Source organism: Hylobates moloch, unplaced genomic scaffold (assembly GCF_009828535.3).
Source record: "Hylobates moloch isolate HMO894 unplaced genomic scaffold, HMol_V3 SCAFFOLD_18, whole genome shotgun sequence".
Taxonomy (NCBI): domain Eukaryota; kingdom Metazoa; phylum Chordata; class Mammalia; order Primates; family Hylobatidae; genus Hylobates; species Hylobates moloch.
The window spans coordinates 44,062,973-44,089,749 of NW_026652293.1; the positions used below are offsets into that span (position 1 = coordinate 44,062,973).

General features: G+C 39.7%; 1 protein-coding gene across 17 annotated transcripts in view; it reads left to right on the forward strand.

The window, feature by feature from the left end:
• DAB1 (DAB adaptor protein 1) overlaps positions 1–26,777 on the forward strand; it is an 863,435-nt gene that overhangs the window by 558,403 nt on the left and 278,255 nt on the right. For all 17 annotated transcript variants that reach the window (XR_009210852.1, XM_058430794.1, XM_058430808.1 and 14 more), the window contains one exon: positions 7,128–7,330. Coding sequence is in view for 15 of the 17 variants with exons in the window: in XM_058430794.1 (XP_058286777.1) it covers positions 7,264–7,330 (67 nt within the window). In the remaining 2 variants the exon portion in view is untranslated. The remainder of the gene's footprint in view (positions 1–7,127; positions 7,331–26,777) is intronic.

The window sequence follows — 26,777 nt, forward strand, 5'->3', positions numbered from 1 at the left end:
TAAAGTCTGAGTAGGCATATACAGTCTAGAGAGGAAGCTTAGAGCTCAGGAAGAAAGGACCCTGTTCCGTGCAAATTTGGTCCATAGACTTCTGCCAAGTTTGGCAGCCTGGGGAGTTACAGGGGTGGAGGTGGAATCAGAACTGGCAGCCATAAACTAATTTTAAACTCAGCTAGCCTCGGGAATTAGAAAGTATGCCATCTAGGGAGCTGGAATGGGTTTGAACTTAGGAGAAAAGTGAGGCCAGAATGGACTTAGTTACATATTTCTTTGTGTTAGAGTTTGAGCTAGGCTTTCTTTCCCTTTTCTTAATTTGGAAATAACCTCACCATTACAGGAAAAAGTATAAGCATAAGAATATGCAAAAAACACCCAATGCCTTTTACTTAGTATCACCCATTGCTGATATTTTATCTTACTTGATTTATCATTTGTGTGTTTTCTCTCTGTGTATGTACATATATACATAAACATATATACGTATTCACACATATATGCATACACATACATGTATAGATGTATATGCATTTTTTCTGAATCATCTGAATATAAGGTGCACATATCTTGGCCCTTTACACCTGAATATTTAGTATGTTTCCTAAAAACAGCTATATTATTTTATATAATCACAGGAAAGTTTTCAAGTTAAATAAATTTACCATTAATGCAATATGTTTAACTAACTTACCATTCATATTCAGGTTTATCAATTGGCTCAATAATTTTGGGGAGGCTGACATTTCTTTTCTCTCCAGTACAATATCCTGTATAGATATGGCATTTAATTATTATTTCTGCTTAATTTCTTTTAATCTAAAATAGTTCCATAGCTTCTCTTTGTCTTTTATTACATTTTCAGTGAATACAGCTCTCCCTTTCCAATTTCTTAAATGCCTAATCTGATTAGATTCCTGGCCAGAATACTACACAGTACTGCATAGTGATGTTATGTTCTGCTCAGTGTATCACATGCTATCCATCTGCCCCTGTTTGTTGATGTTAATTTTGTTAACAAGGTTTTGTCCAATTTCTCCACTGTATAATTACAAAGTTTCCCTTGGAACTGATAAACAACAACTGCGAAGACAGTTTAAGACCTGCAGATATTCTGCTTCTTATCAAAAATTTTTCCCTGGACTTAGCATCTGTTGATGATTCTTGCCTGACCAGTCTTTACTCTGATGGCTGCAAAATGTTGATTTTATAACTCCAGCACTCCCTTGGTGTTTACCAGTCAGCACTTGTTCTGCTATAAGCAAGACAGCCTTCCATTCTTACCCCATTTGTTCGTCTGTCTGTCATCAGTATAGATTTGTGGATTCCTATTTTTTCAATGGTTTATTATTTATTACCATCCTTAATTATATCGGTGTTTAAATCATTCCTAATTAGGCTGGTGAGAACTCTTCATGATGGCTTCTGTATCCTTTATAAAATTCTCTCATCATTTTTTGCTTGTTTTGAGCACTTAATTTCTGGAATAACAAGATATTTCAGGCTCATTTTGTACCTGCCATGCGCCAACTCTGAAATAATTCATTTCCCCCAAGAAACCTTGGTTTCTTTTGCTGGAAAATGGTAACAGAAACCAAAATCTAAGTATTAGTTATCTCATTGTTGTGAGAGTATCTTTGCTCCTAGGCTCTCTTAATGGACAGAGATAGGAAATAGTTGCATATCGACACATACATACATTCATACCTATACATTTATATACAGATGCATGCCTATTTTATAAATCCTGAGTTTACTTTGAAACCTACAATTTTCAATCTATCACTTTAGCATTCTTTCCTGCTTTCCTTTCCCTATTTTAACATCTCTTGTCCCATAGGAGAAGCTTCGCTCCCAACAATATCTGCATTTACTCCTTTGCTCCATTCTATAGAACACTGAAAATAGTTTCAGAATTGCTTTGCTCATAACACTACAGAAAACAAGCCTGCTAAAAAGACTTCAGAATTTGTTTGCTGCTGCTCTTGCTTCAACTCTACCCAAGACTGGGTGTGTGCCATCCAATTCTGTGTTTATAAATTATTTGAGAAAGTTTTTTCTCTTCCACCTCTTCAGCAAGTGTGCTTATGATGTCAATTTAACAAACAATTGAATTGATTTGCTTCAGTCTGCTTCTAGTTTTACAATCCCCCTTACCATCCCTATTAATTTAACTTTCTTCAGATATATAGAACATTAATATGCTTCCATATGTGGAAATTATGAAAAAAGCTGTATTCTGAGAAGTATCACCCTCTGCCATAACCCTTTTACCCTGGCACCCAGTCACATCACCACCCACTTCTCCCTATGAAAAACAACTTCCATGTTACCTGGTTTGTTTATCCTGTGTATCTTTTTGTAAAGATAAAAGGTAGCATTCTATAGATTGAGCTAGGCTTTTTAATGCCCAAATCTCGTTTATCTTCCAAATCTCACATACTTGGTGGTGGTGTTCCCATTTTACTGATGAGGAAACTGAGGCTTCTTGTCTGTACTGTTGTAAACCTTTGGGCCTTGTTGATAAATGTCCCGTTTTCTGTGCTTTATACCTTGGATGAAGCTAAGTAATGCATCGAATCATAAAACATGCCAATAGTAACATACAGTTTTAATGTATGCAGTTACTGCCACACAAACTCAAAGTCTTGGTTTTGGGAAAACTACATTTTCATCTGTTTTTTAGCACTACATTATGTTTTTAAACTGGAATTTGCAGTGGCCTTAATGTTATCACACAAGGCTCATATCAGGTTGGGAGGGGTTTTGTTTTGTTTTCCTAATTCGGGTGAAATTCACATGACATAAAATTAACCATTTTTGGCCGGGCGCGGTGGCTCACGTTTGTAATCCCAGCACTTTGGGAGGCGGGCGGATCACGAGGTCAGGAGATTGAGACCACGATGAAACCCCGTTTCTACTAAAAATACAAAAAGTTAGCCGGGCGTGGTGGCGGGCGCCTGTAGTCCCAGCTACCTCAGGAAGCTGAGGCAGGAGAATGGCGTGAACCCGGGAGGCGGAGCTTGCAGTGAGCCGAGATTGCGCCACTGCATTCCAGCCTGGGCGACAGAGCGAGACTCCGTCTCAAAAAAAAAATAATAACCATTTTAAAGTGGTATTTATTATAGTCACGATGTTGTGCAACCCTCACTTCTGTCTGGTTCCAAAATATTTTCATCACTCCAAAGAAGACCCCATACCCATTAAGCAGTTCCTCAACCTTATGCCCCTCCCCTGGCCTCTGGCAACCACTGATCTGCATTCCGTCTCCGGTGATTTGTCTATTTAGGATATTTTATATAAGTGAAATCATACAGTATGCAACATATTTTGTCTAACTTACTTGCCTTGCTGTTTTCAGGGTTCATCCACATTGCAGTGTGTATCACTACTACATTTCCTTTATACAGTTGAGTAATATTCCATTGTACCAATATTTTGTTTTTCCATTCACCCACTAATGGAAATTTGGGACGGCTTTGAGTGAAGTTGGACAGACGAGTATCTTGTAACTTGCCCTGTGCTGTGCTATTTACTAGCTATGTGGCTTTGGACAAGCGCCTAAGCTGGCTTGTGCCTCAGTTTCCTCGTTTGTGTCATGTAGATAATTATATTGGATTCTTCAAATAGTTGAATGAATTGTATCAAATAATGCCAGAAAAGCTCATAGCATAGTACTTGGCAAATAGTGGGCCCTCAATAAATAATAACTGTTTTATTGTAGGATTATATGAGAAAAGGGGGGAAGAAAGAACACAAATGTGTGTTATAGTATGTATTTAGTGTATGTGTGTTCTGTTGTAGCTGCTGAAACCTTCATGCTTTGTTTAAAAAAAAAAAAAGGCATATCTGTTTTCTCTGCTTTATGGTTTAGTGTTTTTGGCCCCCACCCCATCACTAAACATGAAATTTTACATTTTAGAAGCAGTTCACTAGACAGAATGTCTGTAGTGGAATGTTACATAATTCACATTTAGATTTGAAGAGCTCATTATAAAAAACCTGACACACTTCAGGAATATTAAATTACTGCAGATTGTGTGGAGCAAAGAAATATTATTGAAGCATTTCAAAATTCCAGGCAAGCCTGAATTTAACTGATAGGGTTTCACAGCCTTTACTGGGGAAAATGATTTGAGTTGTCACATGGTTTCTGGCTCTGGAGGACTTTAATCTCCTTAATTACAAAGAAGCGAGTTTCCTAAATAATTTGGAGTTACTTCACAGCATTTGCTCAATCTCTGCCTTTTGGAAAATTAAAGGGGATGCCAGGGTCCACACTGTGGTACATTCTCACAGTACTGTAGCTTCCTTATTTAAGTTTTTATTCAGAATGATGGTGGTTTCCTTTCATTATTGATGTAGGGATGTACTTCAGAAATTCACAAGTAATGCTTGTAACACTTGAACATAATCATATTTTGTTGAACAAACGTCTTTGAAAATAGAAATAAGGAGAGATGCTATATTGTGATTTATAAGGTTGAAGAAGAAAAAATGGCCCAAATCCAATCCAGTTTTATACAACTGATTTTAAAAAATTCTTGAAAATGCGTAAAATCCATATATTTCAGCTACTTTCTGAATTTATAGATTAGGCACCTACTGTGTCCAAGACCAACATAATACCATTTCCTACAATTCATCCTCAGACAGAAAAATTAACTTGTATCAGTTTCCTCCTTTGTAAAGGGGAGATAATACAGACTTTTGGTCACATACCGGCCACGTGGCCTTGATCAAGTGGCACAGGAATTTATGTGCCTATTATTTATTAAATGCTTACCAGGAGGCATGCCAGACACTCTTCCAATCACATTATGTGTGTGATCATACTTAATTGCCACAACAGCTCCCCCAGTGGGCACTATTATCCCCATTGTACAGATGAAGAAACTGAGGCAAAGACCAAGTTGAGTAACTTCCTCAAATCATGTGGCTTGTAAGTGGCTGAAACTGAAGTTGTCCAAAAATCAAATCATAAAATAAGTTGGGAGAGAGTCTATTTTGCTACAGAGATCAGAACATCTTTCCGCCTGTATTGTCTCTTTGAACTGAACCTTGAGGATTCAATAGAATGTCCAGGCAGACTTGAGACAAGAGATTCCATAGAAAGATAGAAGCACAAGGAAAAACTGGGAAGATGGGGAAGTGCATCAACTCCCTGCTAGAGTTGTGCCTCCTTTTACTGGTTTGGTTGTTGATTTCACCCCTCCTTGCTTTTACATATGCTGATCTTTCTGCCTGAAATAACCATTCATTCATTCATTCTACATACAATTATTGAGAAGCTGGTGGTCCTTTCCCTTATCATCCTTTTGACAGAAACATAGCTCTTCAACATCTCATGGAGTAGGCCTTATCCTCTTTGAAGCTTTATTGACCCTTCCAAGCAAAGATGAATACTTGCACCTTTCCGCCCCAGTATGCCTGGTATTTATGGCTGTTTTAGTTTTGGTCACATATGTGTGTTGCCGTCCCGTACATGACTGATACCTCTGTTAGACTGAGCTTCTTTGAAGACAGGAACCAGCCCTTGTCTATGTACTCTTGGCCAGCATGGTTACATGGTAAATGTCTGTTAACACGAATGAGCTAGTATTTGTACCTGGCCCACAGTAGATTCTTAGTAAATATTTGCTGCAATGAAATGGTAAATATTATTAATAAATTTTATTATGTTTATACATGACCACATTCTGTGACTCTGCCATCTCCCATTGAACGTTGTCTTAGAGACAAAGGTCTGGAAAGGGTGTGGGGGCTGGTGACAAGGTATAGACAGATGGTATAAAAGTGGCAGGATAAATTCTCATTTTCTATGTACGGTTTCATGGACCCTGTTTTACAAAGATAACTTTCTGTTTTTCTTAATCATAGCCTTAGATTCACTAGATCAAGCACTTTCATTTGGGCCATTTCCTTTTTAAAAACTAGTTAACTTATATATAAATAAAACAAAACAGATATCTTTGGATTAAGTTGGGAATTTCCTCATATTGAAGCTTTACTATAATTTTACGTGGCTTTTATATTAGACTTTCTGGTTAAGATTAACTAGATTGTCATGATTAAGAGGTTTGGGTCATTATTCTTTTTGAACTGAAACTGGCATTCGAGGTCAGTCGTTTTCTATTAAACCATTCTAGATCTGTGGGATGAACTAAGAATTAGCTGCACAATTCAAAGATCCACTTCTAATAGCTTTTTCTTAATATTTTTCAAAAGGGGAAATTGGTGAAATGTTTACTTTTTAATAGAACTCTCAGATATAACTATCGGATAGTCACAAGAAAGGACTATTATCAAAGAGAATACTGTATATTTGTTTAATTTAAATGAGATCAAGTGAGATACTATATGTGAAGCAGTAGCTAAAGGCATAGTATATAGTAAATATTACATGTAAGTGAAGTGGTTGTATTATCATTATTCTCTTCCTAGCACGGTGTCTGAGTTTAATAGCACCTGATATTATTCAATGCATATTTATTAGAGAATGAATGAATGAAATCTGTGTCTGCCTGTTTCTTTTCTTTTTCTCTGCACATTAAATGCTTATCTGCTCTTATAGCTGGAGGAAAAGCTGACATAAAAATTGGCTTGCTGGAATGTCTCTTGGCCCCATTTGTCACCTTACCCTTGGAGCTCAATTGTATGTCAACTCCATGCTCCCTCTGATGCCTGCCAGTGAGGGACAGACCACCGGTTACTTCCATATGATCTGCTTTTGCTGCCAAGGTGCTGATCAAGCTTGGCTGATGGATAGGTGCTCTCTTGTTGGAAATGTCTCCATGGGGCTGGTCAGGACATACCTTTGCTATATTTTCTGGTTGGGATCTAGTACTTGAAAATAAGAAACATAGAAAACAGAGTTGGGTTTTGTCCCTCTTATAAATCTAGACTTTTAAAGATCTATTTTGAGTTACCTAGTTTGAGAAGCAGTTTTGCCGCTAAGCCTCTCATTCCCTTTGCTGTATAAACCCTATCAACGCCTTCATGAAATCATGGGGGCAGTTTTTGCGTAAAGACCAAGATTTTGTTTGTATATGTTTGCCAATTCACTTTTTATAAATTTCTGTTTAACTTCATAACAGTGATGATTCTGAATGTTCTCTTGTCTTGATTTGCAGCACTCAAAAAGAGTGAATGAAATGTGCAGCTCAGAGTGTCATTTCTGAAGGGAGGAGTCTTTCTCTTGGAGAGGAGTCCTCAATGAGCCTGGCCAAGGCCCGGGATCTGTGTGAAGTGGACTAAGGATTAAGTAGGATGTCAACTGAGACAGAACTTCAAGTAGCTGTGAAAACCAGCGCCAAGAAAGACTCCAGAAAGAAAGGTAGGGCTGAATTTGACCTCTTTTGAATGGCTACTTTTCTGCACAGGAATGAGTTTTTAAATCTCTGGAATGATATAAGAAATATCTTTATGATTGCATATATTTTTAAATAGTTATTTTGTGTGTTTTGTGTTAATAATATCATAATATAATGGTTCATCATTATTCTCCAGATAAAATTCAAAACTTTTCTGCACAAGAATGAGTTTTTAAATCTCTGGAATGATATAAAGAAGTATCTTTATGATCACATGTATTTTTAAATAGTTATTTTTGTGTGTTTTGCATTCATAATATAATAATGTAATGGCTCTTCATTATTCTCCAGATAAAATCCAAAACTTTTCTCATAATATACAAAGTTTCTCTGCATACGCCTTCTATCCATCCCTCCAGCAACATCTCTGCCTCACCACCCCACTTCCCCATCCCTATTTACTCTCCAGATATTCTGTAGTTCATCATCGCCTGTACCAGTGGTTGTCAAACTCCTGCTGGACCAGAATCACGGGGAGGGCTGGTTAAAGCCTTCATTTCTGAGTCTCATCTCAAAGTGTCAGATTCAGTAAGTCTAGGGTAGGACCCAAGACTGTGCATTTGAAACAGGTTCCCAGGTGATGCCAGTCTTGCTGGTCCAGGGACCCTACTTTAAGAACCACTGGACTCTTATCCAGCCTGAAATCCTTTTTTGTTGCTCTTCATTTTTTTTTTTCTGAACTGACTCCTGCTTATTCACTAGGTTTGAGTTTAGGGGAGCCTCCTGGGGGAGCCTTTTCTTACTCCCAAAATTGATATAAATGTTTTTGTTTGTTTTGTTTCATTAGCACTTGGTTAGCATTCGCTTTATTAAAAATGTCCTGCGTAAACTCCTTTGGAGCTAGATGTTTTGTTCACATTTTCAGTCTCAGCACTTAGAAAGTGCTTGGCAGACAGGAGCCAGAGATATCTGGCAATGAAGATTTGCAGGCATAGTGTGATAATAAAGTAATTCTATCACTTTCCGTGTTTTCTGGAGAATTTAGCCCCATGGCTTTAGGACCATGTTTTTCAGTAAGCTTCACCCCCTGCCAATTAAACATGAGCAACTTCTTTCTCGCTCTTTGTGTGTGTTTTCTCCCTGTAGTTTCTGCTCTCTCTCCCTCGTTTTCTCAGCTGCATGGGAGAGGATTGACAGAGCTCTCTTTCAGGTCTTGAAATCTGTCAATGTGGGCTTGCAAACTGGGATGCCCTTGACTTCTTTGTATAGGCAGTGATTTGTTTGAGACATCGTTGTGCCAGCCCAGTTATGTTTTGTGATGGCATTTGTCTGACACTCTATATGAAGTAAGGGACATAACTGTAATACATATGCAGCTCTTTGACAGCCAGAAGCCCAGGAAGGACTATAAATTTTGCTTTTGATGTTTATTTGAAACACAAATATTTTGGAGGCAGTCTATGTTGTTCCCTAAAAATTAATGTAAACCTTGTTTTCTATGCATCATGGTCTAAGAATAATAGAAAGAAAGTAAGTGGGTGAAAGAACATGTCTTCGGAGACTGCTATGTGGAAAAAAAAAAGAGGTCACAGAGCCCAGTATGTAGTAGAATTCAAGTGCTTTTTCAGTGGAAACTGACAAGTTATATTTTTTCCTCAAATTTAACCTTTCCACTAAACCTGCACTCTTGAATGCTTAATGCATTAAAAATGTTATCTTAGTGCATATTTTTTCATTCTTAATTTTAACATGCAAAACCAGAAGCATTCTGCAGAGAGGATTCAGGTTTTCAGGACATTGGCTCAGTTGGGGATTTGGGATGAGAGCATGAAGGTGACCCTTTTAGAACCTCCTCATCTTCATGTCCCAAAAAAACTCTAAAATCAACATAATACATATGTGAGGAGTGTCCTCCATGGAGTGGCTAATACCATGGGATTTGGGTAGGCAGAGCTAGATTCAAATTCTGGCTTTACCACTTTCTCACAATGTGACCTTTGGAAGTATTTAACCTGAGCCTCATTTTCCTCTCTTATAAAATGGGTATATAATATTACAGACTTCAAAGGCTCACTATGAAGATTAATGAAAATAAGGCAAATAAAATACTTATTACTTGGCATGTATTAAATGCTCAACAAAGTTTAGCTGTGATCTTCCTCTTTTTCCTCCCTTTTCCTTTTCTCCTTCTCTTCCCCTCCCTTCCCTGTCATCTTTCTCCATTTCCCTCCTCTCCTCTCTTTTCTCTTTTTCTCTTCCTTCATCATTCATCTTGTCTTAATTAGCTTGAGCTGCCACAAGAAAATACCATAGACTTGACAGCTTAAACAACAGAAACATGTTTCTCACAGATCTGGAGGCTAGAATGTCTAAGATCAAAGTGCCAGCCAATTTGGTTCCTGGTGAGGGCTCTCTTCCTGGCTTGTAGATGGTCATCTTCTCACCATGTCCTCACATGGTAGAGGAAGACCAAACTCTTTCCCATCACAAGAGCCCCACACTCACAATGTTGTCTAACCATAATTACCTTCCAAAGGCCCCATTTCCAAGCACCATGCCACTGGGGTTCAGGGCTTTAACATACAGATTTTGGTGAAACACAGATATGCATAACACACCACGTCTCCTTCTTTTCCTCCTCCCCCATCCCCCATCCTCTTCATCTGTATCATCATTATCATCATCACCATTACGTGATATTTTTGCTTATCCTGTTTTATACCCAAGGGGGTCTTGAAAAGTATATAGCTAATTTGTCCGAGAACAATATTTTGCAATTGTTTATAATTGTGCAACAGTGATAAACAATTATTATTCTCTATACATTTGTCTGGGCCAAGGCACATATATATTAAAATGAGAGAGAGGGGCTGGGCGTAGTGGCTCACGCCTGTAATCCCTGCACTTTTGGAGGCTGAGGCAGGCAGAACACTTGAAGTCAGGAGTTCGAGACCAGCCTGGCCAACACAGGGAAACCCCGTCTCCACTAAAAATACAAAAATTAGTTGGGCACAGTGGCACGCACCTATAATCCCAGCTACTCGGGAGGCTGAGGCAGGAGAATCACTTGAACCTGGGAGGCAGAGGTTACGGTGAGCCAAGATGGCTTCATTGCCCTCCGGCCTGGGTGACCGAGTGAGACTCTGTCTCAAAAAATAAATAAATAAATAAATAAATAAATAAATAAATAAATAAATAAATGAATGAGAGCGAGAGAGAAAATGTGCTGGTAACAGCATTAATTCATTTCTTGTTCTTCAGTTTTGATGATGTAATAGTATTTCATTAAACAAATGTTGCTAACTTGGACAAAATTAATACAACTTTAAAAGGAATAAACAGTTTATATACTGATATTGAATCTTGAATATAACCATGTCGTTATGCTCTTTTATTAGTAATACTTTTTCCAACTATGCTTGTATTTTCTATGGAGACAGCATATAACCTGCAAATAAGTTTCTCATCAATCTTTAAGTATTTATTTCTTTTTCTCTCTAATTGGCTGGATCTGTCATTATAATATTTAGTGATAATAAATGTCCTTATCTTGTTCCTGATTGCTTCTAGATTACATTTAAGTGATGTTTAAGTTTTTACTAAAGATAGTTTTCTGGCTGGGCATGGTGGCTCACGCCTATAGTCTCAGTTCTTTGGGAGGCTAAGGTGGGTAGATCGCTTGAGCTTATGAGTTTGAGACCAGCCTAGGCAACATGGTGAAATCCTGTCTTTACAAAAAAAATGTAAAGAATGGCCAGGCATGGCGGCACATGCCAGTAGTCCCAGCTACTCAGGAGGCTGAGTTGGGAGGATGGCTTGAGCCCATGAATTGGAGCTTGCAGTGGGCCAAAATCGCACCACTGCACTCCAGCCTGGGCAATAGAGCCAGACCTTGTCTCAAAACAAAACAAAACATACCTTATTAGTTCCCCTTTATGTATTATTTTCTAGGAAGTGTTTTTAAATTCTAAATTTGCATGTTGAATTTTATCATATGCTTTTTCTGTATTTATTTCAATGATTATACATATTTTTCCTCTTATAATTTATACTGTGGTGGATTTAACTGATAGATTTTTAAATATTCATTTCTGGGGTAAATCTTACTTGGTCGTAATGCTATTATTTTCTACACCCTGGTGGATTTGCTTTGTTAGGTTAAAGAATGGTTTTTGTATCTATATTTATCAGCAAGATTGGTGTATAACTTCTTTTCTTGGACAACCCTTGTGTCTGGTATTAGTTAATGTTATATTCTCATATAATGATTTTTATCAGTTAATGTTATATCCTCATATAATGATTTTTGGTAGGAATGAAATGCTGAATAATATTTAGGACTATTTCTGGAAAATATTATCTTTCTTTGCAGTTATTTAACTTTTTAAAAGCTATATTTGCTTATTGCTGAATTTAGAAAGGACAAAGTAACCATGCATAATTCCGTAAAACAAAAATAACTACTATTAACAACTGAAGTTACATCCTTAAACTGGCCTTCCAGGATAATATGTAGTTGACATCATACTCTTCATACAATTTCATGTCCTATTTTGTTATTTGACATTAGTGTGTTTCCTATATTATTACCTGATAGTACAAAATAGAAATGTTTTTTTTTCCCTCTTATTAAGATTTAGATGACTCCTGGGGCAGATATTTTAATTCCTGAAAAAGAATACCTGACAATTTGGGTCATCTATTGTGGGAAAGAGTGGCATAAAGAAAGTTAAGAGGCCCTTTACAGTTCCTCACAAACCTATCACCCTAGTTCTTTAACCCAGGCTGTTGAAAGCAAGCCAGACGGTTTCAAATACAAGTCACACGGGGGCATATTTCATCACAAAATGAGCTTCTAGGCAGGCGATTTATGAAATGTAACTAGAGTATTCACAATTCAAATAAGGGATGCAAGTAGTGAAAAATAAAGTTGTTTTTTTCATTTTATTTTTATTGGATTGTGTCATTGCACATACAGCTTGTCAAATGGTGCCCATTCCAGAAGTGGAATTTGATGGAAGGCCTGAGGAAAAGAAGGTATATTTTCAGGTTCGTTACCTCCCATCAAAGGAGGACAATCAGTTGACACTATTCTTGTTATTTGTAATCTCCGTATTAGGGCGGTCAGTGGAAGATCATGGTAGAGGAATGTGTCCTATGATGAACAGATAGATATTTCTGGGGGCAGTGCCTGGAGTCTTCCAGTCAGTGCCATCTGGCAGCTTAGTGTAGTGGAAAGAGTACTGACTTTGGAGCACAGCAGACCTGGTTTTTAGTTCTAACTCTTCTCTTTATATGCTGTGTAACCAGAGACAGGTTAATTAGCCTCCTTGAGCCTGGTTTCACTTATCTTTAAAGGGAGGGGTGTGTGTGTTTGTATGTGTGTGTGAATATTTCCACTTGTCATTAGAAAGGTGAGGGGGCTGGGTGCGATGCTTATGCCTGTAATCCCAGCACTTTAGGAGGCTGAGGTGGGCAGATCACCTGAGGTCAGGAGTTCGAGACAAACCCGGCCAACATGGTGAAACCCTGTCTTTACTAAACATACAAAAATACAAAATTAGGGCATGGTGGCACTTGCCTGTAATCCCAGCTACTTGGGAGGCTGAGGCAGGAGAATCACTTGAACCTGGGAGTCAGAGGTTGCAGTGAGCTGAGATCACGCCATTGCACTCCAGCCTGAGCAAAAGAGCAAAACTCTGTAAAAAAAAAAAAAAGAAAAAAAAAGAAAAAGGAAAGAAAAGAAGGAAGGAAGGAAGAAAGAAAGAAAGAAGGAAAGAAAGAAAGAAAGGGAGAGAGAAAGAAAGAAAAAAAAGAAAGAAAAAGAAAGAAAGAAAGGGAGAGAGAAAGAAAGGTGAGGGAGGTACTGTGGGTAAAGAGCTAGCTTGGGGTCTGCAATGTAGTGTGGCTTAGTCAGTGTTAGTGTTTTAGTGCTCTGTCCTCTTCTTTCTGAAATCACAGTTCACCATTACCTCCTTATTTTCTAGAAACACCTGGAAATAGTGAATGTTTTTTACTTCCCTTATATTTCATATTAGTGCTATACCCAGGGGTCATCAGTTAACCACAATGACAATGACAAAAAGCTACCTTCATATTTTCTCCCAGGAGAATTTTGGCTCCAAGAATCAAGGCTTTAATGGGATTCAGGAGAAGTCAGTGATCACAGGGCAGATGCCTCAGGTTTGAAGTCACATCAAACTGAGTGTGAACCCTCTGTACCTCGCAGCTGTGCTAACTTTTGGAGGTTTCTTGAAAAATTCTAGTCAGTTTGGGTTAAAGAACGGTTTCAGTAATGCCACACTCAGAGTCATGACTGCTCAACTGGTCATTAGCCCTAGGAAGTAACTTCTGCTAACATTGGCTTACCTCATAGGAGCTTATAAATTGCCATCCTATTGATTATCTCATTAGGTCATCAGGATCCTGAGAGAATAATTTTTTAAGAAAACAATCTTTTTATCAGGCTTATTTATCATTGCTTCTATATGCTGTTCTTGTCCTGCAGAGGAGGCAGCCTGGGGTCAGTCAGGATACCGGGTATTCGTGTTCATACTTTAAGCTCCCCACTCTCTGGTGGTCTAACTTCAGACAAGTCACCTCTACTTTCTGAGCTTCACTTTTCTCAGCCACCAAATGGATGTAGAGATAATATTTGCTTGCCCAATTTTGAAGTGTAGGAGGGGGCATCATTAATTAATTAGTTCTTTTGTCCACAAACATTTATCCAGCTCCAGCATGAGCCCCAGCCTATGCTTGGTCTTCTGCAGAACAGAGAAGTGCCTTAGAAGGAGATTCTGACTCTAGTCATCCACGTTGTAGTTAAAGAACTGTGAGCTGGGAGGGGGCCTTCTGATATTTATGTCTTGTCCTTCCCTGAAAAAATATTGTGTTTCTACTTTGCTGCTTTTATTCATTCCCAACCTATTACCGTTCATAAAATGCATAAGGTTTACTTTGACTCCAAGTTTATTTTTATTAATTAAAATATTCCATATTTATCAAAATGAGGATGATTCTCATTAAAACTCTTTTCATGGCCTTCCTGACTAAAAGCAAGTACATTTTTATTTTAATAAACACAAGTAACACAATACTCTGAAAGTCTGTATACATTAAAACATGAGTAAACTCTCTGGAATATACAACTTCTCTGGAAGTTGACATATATAAAAGGTGATAAGAAGTTAATGTTTGGTGGCAGGCCACAGCCTGGTTGTCACAGATGAGATCTCAAGAGGAAAATGATTTGCCAGTTGTCACTCCCCTGGGCAATAGCAGAGCCAGGGTTGCAACCCAGGAATGGCTTCCTGGCTAGAGCTCCTTCCACTCAGTAGATCCTAAACAACTTATGTTCTTAGGATTCACCTCATAAACCTCTCGGGGTGTTTGCTTCCTCTTCCTTACAGTGAAGACTTCTGAAAAGAGCCCATGTTTTAGAATTAGATAAACTGAAGTTGGAGTCAAGGCTCAGCACATTTTCTACTTGCCTATCATCGGCTAGCTACCTAATCTTTCTGGGCCTCAACTTCTTCATCTGTAAAATGGGAATAATAGTAGTTCCTATCTCAGAGTGTTGCAGTGAGGATTTCATGAGTTCACAAGTATAAAAAACCTAGCATTGAAACTCTACACATAGAATCAAGATTAAGAAACATTCCTTTCCCCTGTGGCCCCCAACTCCCACCATGTCTGAGAGGCAGCACATCTCTAGTGGTATAGGAAATATAGAGAGGTAGAAGGTATCCTTTTCTCCAGAGGAATATGGGGTAGTTGGTAAGAAAAAGACACTGGTCCCTCTTCAAATGGATACTTGCTCCAAGAATAACTGCAGGAATGAATAGGAAGTACAAAGGAAAATGGACCATGTTGTCAAGCTACAAAGATTTATTAATAGCCATCATGTATGCTTCCTGCATATGAGCCATTTTAGATAAATTGTCCCTAATGAGCCTAACTCTTACATCATCCCATTGAATACATAAGAAAATAATGTTTAGAGAGGTCAAGAGATTTGCCCCAGGTCATGGGGCTTGTCTGCCTGAGTTGCCATACACTAGGTCTTACCAGTGCTAAAGTCTGTACTCTCTTCCCTGAATGTATTCTGTGGGTTTGCCCTGTGGCTTGATGCTGGAGAGTTGGAGAATGTGAAAAAATTATAGGGCTCTACTCTTCTGGGGAGACGGGAGCATAGAAACTGATTAGCTACATCATGTACATTTATGGTGCTGTTCTGTCTTGGCAGGGTTTTGGTGAGCTAATCATTCTGTATGAACTCTGTGATTTGTAAGCTTTAGAAATTCAAAACCAAGGATTTAATTATAAGAAAAGATAAATTTCTCTGAACTTGATCAGTAGAGCTCTTGGGCTAAAGGGTTTGGAGGCAGAGAGTAATGTTTTGTGGCCAAGCGGTTTACTTCTTTATGGTAAGACTGATCATATGATGTGCTGTGGTGAAAAGAGACTTCTATATTCTCAGTGGTCACATGGTCATGAATTTATTACAGGACACCTCACTCAGTGTGGTCATTCACTGAAGATAAACTGTTTCAGGTTTAATTGGTGACTTAGTTCAGGACCTTGTTCTAACCGGTTCCCTTAGAAGTCAGGCTTTCTCCAGACTCACCTTCATAGCTCTTTTCCTCCTTGAACTTGTTCTGTAACCCTGGCAGCATACACCACAGGACAATACATCAAGCCCTTTGAAATGTGGTTCCTGTCTCCTTTTCTGTCACTCCGCTTGCTCCCACCCTAAGCCACACCAAGCCTCATGTCCCAGGTCTCACCTCTGTGGCTTCTTTGCAGGCTGCGATTTCACCTTGGATAGCTCTCTTACCCTATGCACTTGCATTTGGCAACTCCTGTTCATCCTTCAGCACTCAGTCACCTGTTTTTTTGTTTGTTTATTTTTGAGAAGAAGGCTTGCTCTGTCGCTCAGGCTGGAGTGCAGTGGTGTGATCTTGGCTCACCGCAACATCTGCCATCTGCCTCCCAGGTTCAAGCAATTCTCCTGCCTTAGCCTCCTGAGTAGCTGGGATTACAGGCACATGTCACTGCACCCAGCTAATTTTTTGTATTTTTAGCAGAGACGGGGTTTCACCATGTTGGCCAGACTGGTCTTGAACTCCTGACCTCAGCTAATCGGCCTGCCTTATCCTCCCAAAGTGCTAGGATTACAGTCACCTTTTGGTTAACATTGTGAGTTTCCTAACATCCTCAATTAATTAATCACTGATTATCAATTCATGTGACCTTCTACATATCTTTCAAATCCATTCATTCCTTCTTCCCCACTGGCCACCGGCCCCGAAGGTAGTTCAGGCTACCTTCATCTCTCATCTAGATCATCCTAGCACCCTCCTAAATGGTCTTCAGATTTTCACTGCTGTCCGTCTCCAAGCCATTCTCAGCACTGCTCACTAACGTGGAGATTTAATCAGATCACACTCCTGCATAAAACCCTTAAGTGAGTGGCTCCTCCTGCCCTCAGGAAAAAGTCCACACTGCTTATCATGACATCAGAGAGGTGCTGTCTGGTCTGACCCCTTCTTATCTGTCCAGGCACATTCCTCACCACTCTTGCCAATCATACTTCACCGAGTGGTCCCACTGAATCATTTGCAGTTCCCTGACACTACCATGTTGATTTTTTACACTTGGGGTTTTGTACATGTTTTTTCTTCTCCTGGGAATACATTTTTCTGTATTTGTTTCAAAGCTAACTCCATATATTCTTTAGTCTCAAGTTAAAGATTACTTTTCTCCAGAAATGCTTTGGTGACCCATTGCAACCCACCCACATGCCCCCCAGTTGTGGTTCATGACCATCCTGTGTGCTCTCAACCACTTTGCATTTTCTCCGTTATTTAAGTAAGGTTTATCCTCCTCTTTATCACTCACTAGGCTGGGAGATCTGTGAGGACAGGGACTGTGTCTGTTTTGTTAGCCACTTTCCTTTTGCCACTAAGGACAATGTTGAAAAGTGTAGGTATGCAGCAATATTTATTGAATAAATAAGGGAGTAAATGAATGAACTTATGGCCACGAAAAATCTCACCTGAGTCCCCTGGATTCTAAGGGGTCTCACAGCACCGTGTACTTACTAAAATTGTCACACTTTCCCCATTTCTTCTATAATTATTTTTCTTTTTTCTACGTTATGCCATTAACTATGAGTTCCTCACCTGGTACACTTGGCACATGGTAGGTATTCAGTAAATGTTTGTTGAATTAATTGTTATATAATGTGGGGGAGAATTATTTGCATAAGGAGAAAGAAAATTTTTTTAAAAATCTCCCCTAAGAGTTGGCTCTTGAGATTCTTATTATGTGGCATTCAAAATTCCTACAATTCAGACAGCTACTTCTCCTTTTGTGATGTGTGTCCAATCATGTCTGGTGCTGTAATTTAGCGTGATGTAGGCCATATTGGTAGTGAGAACTATAAGATTTGCCATATTAGTTCATCCCACTGCTTCATTAAGCTCAGTGTGCTGCCTCTGGCAGTGACTGGGCCTGAATTTTTATGTTTGGAAGAACAAAGCTCTTCACATTAGCCCTCTGAGTCCTTGATATGCTGTGAGTCTGGTTAAGTATATGCTCCTTCTCGGAGCTGGAGAGTCTTTGTCTTTGCCGATAATCAGTAAATGACTCAGAGGATGGGGTTTTATTATTTGTGTAAGTTTGCTGAGCAGACAATGTTCCCGGGTGTGCTGAGATTTCAGCAATCTCCTATTGCAACACACCTTCTAGGATGGTCAGAGTACACATGTTTGCAAGACTGAATGTTTCTGCAGTCCATCAAAAGAACACACATAGATCAAAGGCAGAGGAGAGGAGAGAGCAGAGGTGAAGGAGGAACCAATATCTATTGTTCATGTGTCCTTGTGTCCGTGTTTTCTCATTTAAGCTTGAAAATAGCCTTTCGACAAGTATTCTTATTTTGTGCAAGAGGCAACTGAGGCTCAGAGAGGTGCATGGCTTACTTGAGGTCACACAGGTAAAGGGACCCATTTACACACAGATCTTTCTAACCCCAGAGCCTGTCCACATTCTTAACCCTGGACTAAATGACTCTCTACTGAATGATATGTCCTCTTACCGAACACTAAGTTGTGCTTGCACTGAAAGACGTCTTCCTACAGGTTCCAATAGTAAAGGCTTTAGGTTGAGATGGCCTCAGCAAGAGGAGGGAATGATGATAAAATATGTTGTGTAGTTAGAAAAGAAGTTAAAAAGCCATGGGAAGCCCCTTCACTTCACATCTCTTGTCTGTGGCTTGCAGAAGGTTGTCATGCACAAGCCTCCACATGATTGAGAAGGAAACATTTCCAAGATATAAAAAAGGTAAAGTGAAAATGAACTTGAAGGATTTTGACTATGTATAAATTGAAATGTACAATCAGCCCTTTGTGTCTGTGGGTTTCACATCTATGTATTCAACCAACTGTGGATCAAATCCTGAGGCTATGGAGGGCCAACTGTATGTGTTTTCCATCTGAGGTTGTTTATCCATTCATCCGTCAGTGGACATTTGGGCTGCCTCCACCTCTTGGCTATTGTGAATGATGCTAGTATGAAATGAGTATATGGATATCTATTCAAGACCCTGCTTTCATTCCTCTTGGATATAAAGTCAGCCACCCTCCATATCTGAGGTTCCGCATCCATGGATTCAACCAGTGTTGGATAGAAAATATTAGGCAAAAAATACAACAATTAAAAAATAATACAAATTTTAAAATGCAGTATAATAGCTATTACATAGCATTTTCTTTGCATTAGGTATTATGAGTAATCTAGAGATGACTTAAAGTGTGGTGGAGGATTATGTAGGTGGTATGCAAATACTATGCCATTTTATATAAAGAACTTGAATGTCTTTAGATTTTGTTATCTATGGAGATCCTGGAGCTAATCCCCATGGATATGGAAGATATAATGTTATATTAAAGGAAAACATCATTTCTATCTCTTAATTTGGAGCAAGCACTATAAAAGTGAAGACCAGGAAATTTTGCAAATTCCCCAAATCTATGAATAATATCATCAGCCTGGTTCACTTTCCAGTGGGCATCCCCAAACCTGAAATAATAACGAGGATGCTGGTGATGAAGGTAGCTACTATCTGTCAGCAATTGCTAAGTATCAGGCAATATACTCAAAGCTTTATATCTGTTTTCTCACTCAGATCATTCCTTTGAGGTAGCTGATTTTTAAAAATCTCAAGTTTACAGTGAGGAAGGTGAGAAGCTGGAAAGATGACACAAAGTCAATGCTGTAAGGGCCCTGCAGTTCTGTCTCACTAATCAATACAGCAAATGTTGTGTGTCCCTTCTAAACACCTTGCACAATTTGAACACGTCGCCTTGCTCGCCTCACTTTGAGCATGCATGGATTTGCTTCAGCTCTCCTCTCAGCCTGGGAGAAGTTCTCCTGTCTCTTTTTGGCCTGTCAAGGTCCACCTGCTCCTTGGAGACACAGCTCAAATAGCACTGCCATGCAGCTCCTCCTCAGCATCCCTCTCCTTCCATGGAATTAAGCCTTGTGATTCTCAGTGTACTGTTTTCACTCCAGATGAAGCTCTTATTCCTTTCTTCTGTTCATTAGGATTCCACTTTATACCCCTTTCTTCCCTTCTATATTGTGTGTTCAGCTGAGTCTTATTGACAAGGACTGTGTCTTTTATATCATTATGTCATCTGAAAGCTGGGAGGAAGAGAGGTAAAGAGTTATCAGTGGAATGTGGGAAATGATATTAATGATGGGACTACTAAATGCCAGGAAGGGAATACAATAACTTTTAAAATCTTCACAAGAGAATTATGAGTTTGTTAATACTCCCATTTTACAGATGAGAAAGCATACTCAGATAAGATTATGTCCAATGTCACCCATCATGTAAATAGAAGGACAGGAATTTTAATTTGGATCTGATTCAAAGCACAAGCTCTTTCCACTACACCATGCTGTTTCCCAGCAGAGGCCATCAAATAAAATCCAGTGAAAGCTCACTTCCTAGGGGTCTGGTTGCTGTTGTAAAATGGTAGCTATGGATGCAATTTACCTTTATAAAGGATTTATATGTCATCATTGAAGATTCACATTCCTTAAATTTGGGACTATCATCACTTGAGTGTTTCAGCTTTCCCTGGCCGGCAGTACTGCTCTACGGAGAACTTGCGTTCTAATTGTTAAACCAGAGGCAAGACGCACCATGCAGGGACTTGCATTGGAAGAAGCCCAGTAGATGATGAATAGCAGACCTGAATCTTATCATGTATTTCAGGATGATGTACGGGACTGTTGGAAACTGCCTTTGACAAATGTGCACGGGAAGGAGAATTATCTCCAACAATGAAAAATGTTCTTATTATGTGATCCTAAAAAGGATCAGGACCCCTATCATTGGGAAAATGATCATGCCCATATCCCTTATTAACAGCGATACAGAAGCGCCTGCTAAAGACATTGGATGTCATCCTGAAGCAGTGATGGATAGTCATGAGAGCTGAAATCAGGTTGGACTTATGAAAGGTAGCTTGATGCTTAATAGCAGGTGGGAATCGTGCAACTTGCTAAGGTCTCTTTTAGCCCTTGCTTCTTGAGGCTCTGCAAGACTTGTTTCTGCTGTCTTAGCCAGTGCCCAGTGGCTTTTGGTCAGGTTGAGGCTGTGATTAAATACTGGAAGATATATGATATATATGTTTGTAAGAAAAAAACCATTTTCATAGGGAGAAGACTAATGTACAGGCATTTTAAATATTTACTCTCAGTTTATTTTCATATTTTATATGAATAGAGTCATAGAGATTTAGTATCCTGCCCACAGCTAGAAACTAGCAGAGTTAGGATTTAAACCCAAGCAGTCTGATTTCAAAATCTATACTTTGTTGACCATATACCTTCCTGGTTGGAGTTCAAAATCGTGGAAAATGAAACTGCTGAGTACATATGTGAAGGTGTCGTAGGTGATCAAGAGATGCTAGTCAAATCAAGAATTGTCAACATGTTAATTTTGTTAAGGGCTAAGTGGTGATTACAGAGTTCTTTGAATTCCTTCCTTTCTTCCCTTCTTTTCTTTTCCTTCCTCCCTCTTTCCTTCCACCTTTCCTTCATTCAATTTTCGAGCATTTTTCAAAACCAGGCAGAGTGCTGCCGGCCACAGAAGATTATGGAGAAGTTCTGAGTTCAAGGAACTTAAAATCTAATATGAAAGACAGATAAATAAGAAACAATTATAGTTTATTATAGTAAGTTGAAATCACTTAGCTGAGACAACCAACTATCCAAGGACTTCCCAGAGGTTGTGAGATTTAAATAAACGTTCTTGGGGTTCAGATTTATTTATTATTTTTAGTTCAATAGCTACTTTGTGAAATATCTCCTGTTATTGAAGATACATAAACCCCTACTTGTGAAAAACAAATCCTACCCTATCCTCCCGTGAAAAGAAGACTAGCAGATCCTGAATCTTGCTGGACAATAACTTGTTCCTGCCTCTTCTAGAGTAAAAGCTACCTCACATTAGAAACATATTTTATTCGTTTCGTGTTATGCATAGGGCCAGGTGCATAATATGTGTTCACTAAACATTCGTTGAACAGTATTCTATGTTAAATAGGTAATTCATTGGCCTTTGGCCTACATTTACCTATAATCAGTAATTTATATTCAAGTAGTTTTTCTTTGATGTTTTGAAGTAATGATTACAGCAGTTTCTCCTCCTGCTCACAAAGTTATAGATTGCAAATAGATTTTGTATAATTTGCCAATGCTGGTCAATTTTAATGGCTGCCTTGAGCACTATGTAGAGGATTCTGAAATTATGTCCTGGAGTTGAGTGAGAACAGTTAACACTTAGGTATATTTTCTTTCAGTATTTTTCTCCTGCACACTACTGTGTGCACATAAGCATGCAAACACATGACATTCTGTCTGATCCTTCTGTGTATTTAATTCTGTATTACTTTTTCACTAAACCTCATAATTTAAGCTATTCCCATATCATAAACTTTTTGCAATATTATCATTTTGCTAAGTGATCTAATTTTCTTTAGCTTTTTCTCACAAAACCTCTCTCTCAATCCTTCTGTCATTGTTGCCATTTTTATTGGTGCATTCCCAAATTTGTCAAATCTTGCTTAAGCTGTGGTGTTACAGAACTGCTTTTAGCAGTTGCTGGTTCATTTCTATTTTCATCCTTGAACGGATACAGTGTTTATCTTCTGTGTTTTGTGGGTAGGGGAAGATGCTAACTTGTTCTCCTGTAGTGAGAAGAAACTGAGACTTTGGAGTGGGCTCCCTTTTGCGGGCATGTCACCACTGGGGACCAGCACTCTAGTAAAGCACGGGAATTAAAATTTGCCAATGGATGGCTGTGAGCTTGAGCGTGTTTTGCTGTTCAAATCTTTTAACCTCAGCTTATCAACTTTAATATGTTGGCCTGGTGTCACGATTTTTTGGTTCATCTGTTTTAATGTGATGAAATGTAAAAATAGAGCTTTGTTTTGTCCCCTCACGATGACTTTAGGGGTTTTTAGCCGATAACCAACCCTTCTTCTGTTAAGGATTTGAATTTTAAACAGCTAAAAATACATTTTTCTAATATCTGTCATCAAGTGATTAGTACAACTATCTAGTTCTGGTCGTCTTTCCTATTCTTGGTAGATTTATATTCTCTTCTTAGAATTCTACTGCTGCCCTCTCTGTCTGGGAGACTGGAGATGTCATTTAAACATTGCTTATTAGGATTCCATTATTTGTCTCTCCTATACAGTCAGCTAAATCAAAAAGTCAGACAGTGTTTTTAAATTGCAAATTTAAATGACAATTTATAGACCAGGTCTACTGGAAATTTTCTGTCCTTGGCATCCATCATTGCTTGTGAGTATATAGTTTTATATACTCTCTCTCTCTCTTTTTCTCTCTCTCTTTTTCTCTTTATCTTCTTGAGAGCACAGCACACATATCCATCAGAAGGATCAGAACTGCTTGCAATCAAATAGAAATGCAATAAAGATCTTGGAAGGAAATTAAGACAAACACCTATTCTAGACCTTGCTTACACATTAGTTCTCTTCCTCCTCCTATGCTCCCTTGCCTCTTAAAGAGGAAACTTGCATAAGGCAATTTTTTTTTTGAGCAGTTAAGCCTATGGCTTAGATTAAAAAAAAAAAAAAAAATTTGGCTGGTCGCAGTGGCTCACACATGTAATCCCAGCTCTTTGAGAGGCCAAGGCGGGCAGATCACCTGAGGTCAGGAGTTCGAGACCAGCCTGGCTAACATGGTGAGACCCCATCTCTACTAAAAATACAAAAAATAAGTCAGGCTTGGTGGTGCTCGCCTGTAGTCCCAGCTACTAGGGATGCTGAGGCAGGAGAATCGCTTGAGCCCAGGAGGCAGAGGTTGTGGTGAGCTGTGATCGCGCAGCTGCACTCCAGCCTGGGCAACAGAGCAAGACTCCATCTCAAAAGAAAAAAAAATCACTGAAACCCTGGAATATGCCAGATACTGTTATTTCAGTTAATCTGCATGAAAAACCAATAACAATATAGACTATTGTGATGGCTAATATTTATTGAGCGCTTACTGTGCATCAGACACTCTTCTATGTGTTTTTTGTCTTAACTCATGTAAGATACTCGTCTGGATTTTTAAAAGAGGAAACTGAAATTTGTGGAGGCAACTTGCTCAGGGCCCACAGCTGAACAAGCAGTGAAGCATCAGCCTCTGACTTAGAACATTGTCTACCACACTAGCCTCTATCTTATTTTCAGTAAGATAATTTGCGGGCTATGTAGTATCTCTGCTTTATAAGAATGACAGGTCGGAAAGCCTTCTCACTATGCCTTGCTGAGTTTTAATTTTTAACAGATTGGGTTAGAAGAGGGTGGCTTTAAACCTTGAAAAAATCTTCTTTTATCAGTCCATTTTCTCCAGGATCAGGGCAGATTGGCAAAGCATTATGGTCTTCCATTTCAAAGCTGAAGGATTATCCATCTCGATGGGTGAAATCATCTCTAAAATCCTTCTGAAGCCAAATGCCGAGGTTGGTACATTTCAGAAAATGCCTGTGGTACCCAATAACTTCAATGAGGAAAATTAATAGGGTGAAGTTTGCATCTGGAAGGCCTATGTGCAGGAAGTGGACTCACCGCTGGCCCTGGGTCAGACTTTTCATTTCCAGCAGGGCCCTGAAGGTCTTCTTTCTGTTCAGTCTCGACTCACTAGGCTCCATTGTCAACAGTAGATGGAGCAGTCAAGGGCTGGTGAGATTCCAATCAAACATAGGAGGTGAGGACAGGGGAGGAAAAGACATGCTCATGTCAGTGAGGAAAAATAGGGAGGCAGCCAGGGGCGGCTAGGGGAGCCATCAGACCGCAGTGCATGTTTGACTCGAGTGAAGAAGACAGGGAGGGAGGAAGGGAGGGAAGGAAGGAAGGAAAGGAAGGAAGGAAGGAAGGAAGGAAGGAAGGAAGGAAGGAAGGAAGGAAGGCAGGCAGGCAGGCTTGGTGGATGCATCTTAGATGTTGGCACTGTCGGAAAGAAGGAAGGAAGGAAGGAAGGAAGGAAGGAAGGAAGGAAGGCAGGCAGGCAGGCAGGCAGGCTGGCTTGGTGGATGCATCTTAGATGTTGGTGCTGTCCTAAGGCAACTTCAGCAAGGTCTTAGTGGAGTCCTTAAGCCAAAGTTGCTCAGCAGAGGAGTTCCCTGTCTCCTGGGAAAGGGCCTGCCTGAGAATCCTGCCCTGCTTTGTCACTGGCTGGGAGTGGCCTATGTGAAACATGTTCCTCTTGCAGACATGGAGAAGGGTGTCTGAATGTAGCAGGTAGAATACTTTGTCAGTTCCTTTCCCTGTTAGGGGAGGTTGGTGAGGTGCATTCTCATGACTCCCACATTAAAACAAATGGATACTCAAAATACTCAAATATCATAAGTTGCCATAAGACATCCCCTCTTACTTCAATTCACTACCATCTGGTGGAAACTGACCAATTATATTTCTTTTCTCATGCCAGCCCATGCCACATAGGCAAAGATGGGTTAAAAGGTGGTGCAAATAGAAGTTGAGGTCCCAGAGTCTTTGGTCACTTGGCCCAGAAATTTCCAGAACATTTTGACCTTTCATAGTTTGCAAGGGCTGAAATGGGGGGAACAGAAAGCAGCTATTACATTGATAGCCCAAGAGGAAAGCCCTGGTATTCTTCCCACACTTCTTATTTCTTGTTATCACAAACAAAGGAGAATGCACATCTTGCCACCAGCCTATCCTGACCCCTACTGCCCGCCCCACACCCAACCCACTGTGCTAGGAAGGCTGAAAGTTATATTTCTTGAACACCTCTCTGATGGCCAGCCACGTGTGTAGGAGCCTTATTTAAACTCACTCTCTTAACACAACAACCAGTGAGGCAGGTATTCTTCAGAGCCCACTAATTGCATTACTGTCTTTAGAGTTACAAGTTGATCAGTCAGCTCTGCCATTTATTTATTAAGCTATGTGGCCTGGAGCAGGTTCCAAATCCTCTAAGCCTCCATTTCATAACACGTAAGATAGGAGTGATAGGACCCATCTCCCAGAAAGACAATTTAGACCAGATGAAATCATGTATGTAAGTGCCTCAGTTTGGTGTATATTTAGTGAAGTGCTAGCTTACTGCCATTGTTACTATGAGAAAACCAAAGTCCAGGCAGCAAGGCTGATTCTTGGGACTCTAAAGTTTGTGAGAAGTGGGATGTGCAATGCTGTGTGGGATGTGCATCCATCCTGCCTGGCTCTGTGCTAGATGTGGCAATACAGGAGAAACCCACTTCTGCTTTCCTGCCTTTTAGGAAGTTACAGCTCAACACTTGAGTGGTCTCCAAGCACGTAGTACTACTTTATGGCTTTAAGGCTGAATGCTCAGCCTTCACATTGGCCTCCTCTGGAATCATGCAGTTGTTTAGAACGTAACCCACTCATGAAAAAACCAATCTGGAAAGCTGGCTCTGCCGAGGGCTTGGAGCCCCGCACTAGAAAATCAAATGCCAACATCTTCCCTTCAGGAGTCTCTCCAGAGTTATTTATCTTTGCTCTTTTCAGACACCTGCTTCATTCTTCTTTCTTCCTGTGTTCAGACTTGCCTTTGTTTGTCACTGTGCTCGTGGCCAGCTTCTCCATCCAAGATCCCATCTGCACCTGAGTTGCAGGGTTCCAGTTCCAGATTCTAGACGGTGAAAATCTGTGAAGCTCAGCCCAGCTCTGATGGTGGCCACCTATAGTCTATTCAAGAGTTTGGGACAATCAGTGTGACAGTAGTGATTACAGCTCACCCTGTGGATGATTGGTAGGAAGGGTGAGGGCATGTACTGAACAGGTACAACTACCAAACAAAAATCAGCCTAGATGGCACTTCCTTCAGGAAGCCTTCCTAGACCCAGCCAAACACAGATAATCAGGCCCTCCCTGGGGCTACTTGGATACTGACCTC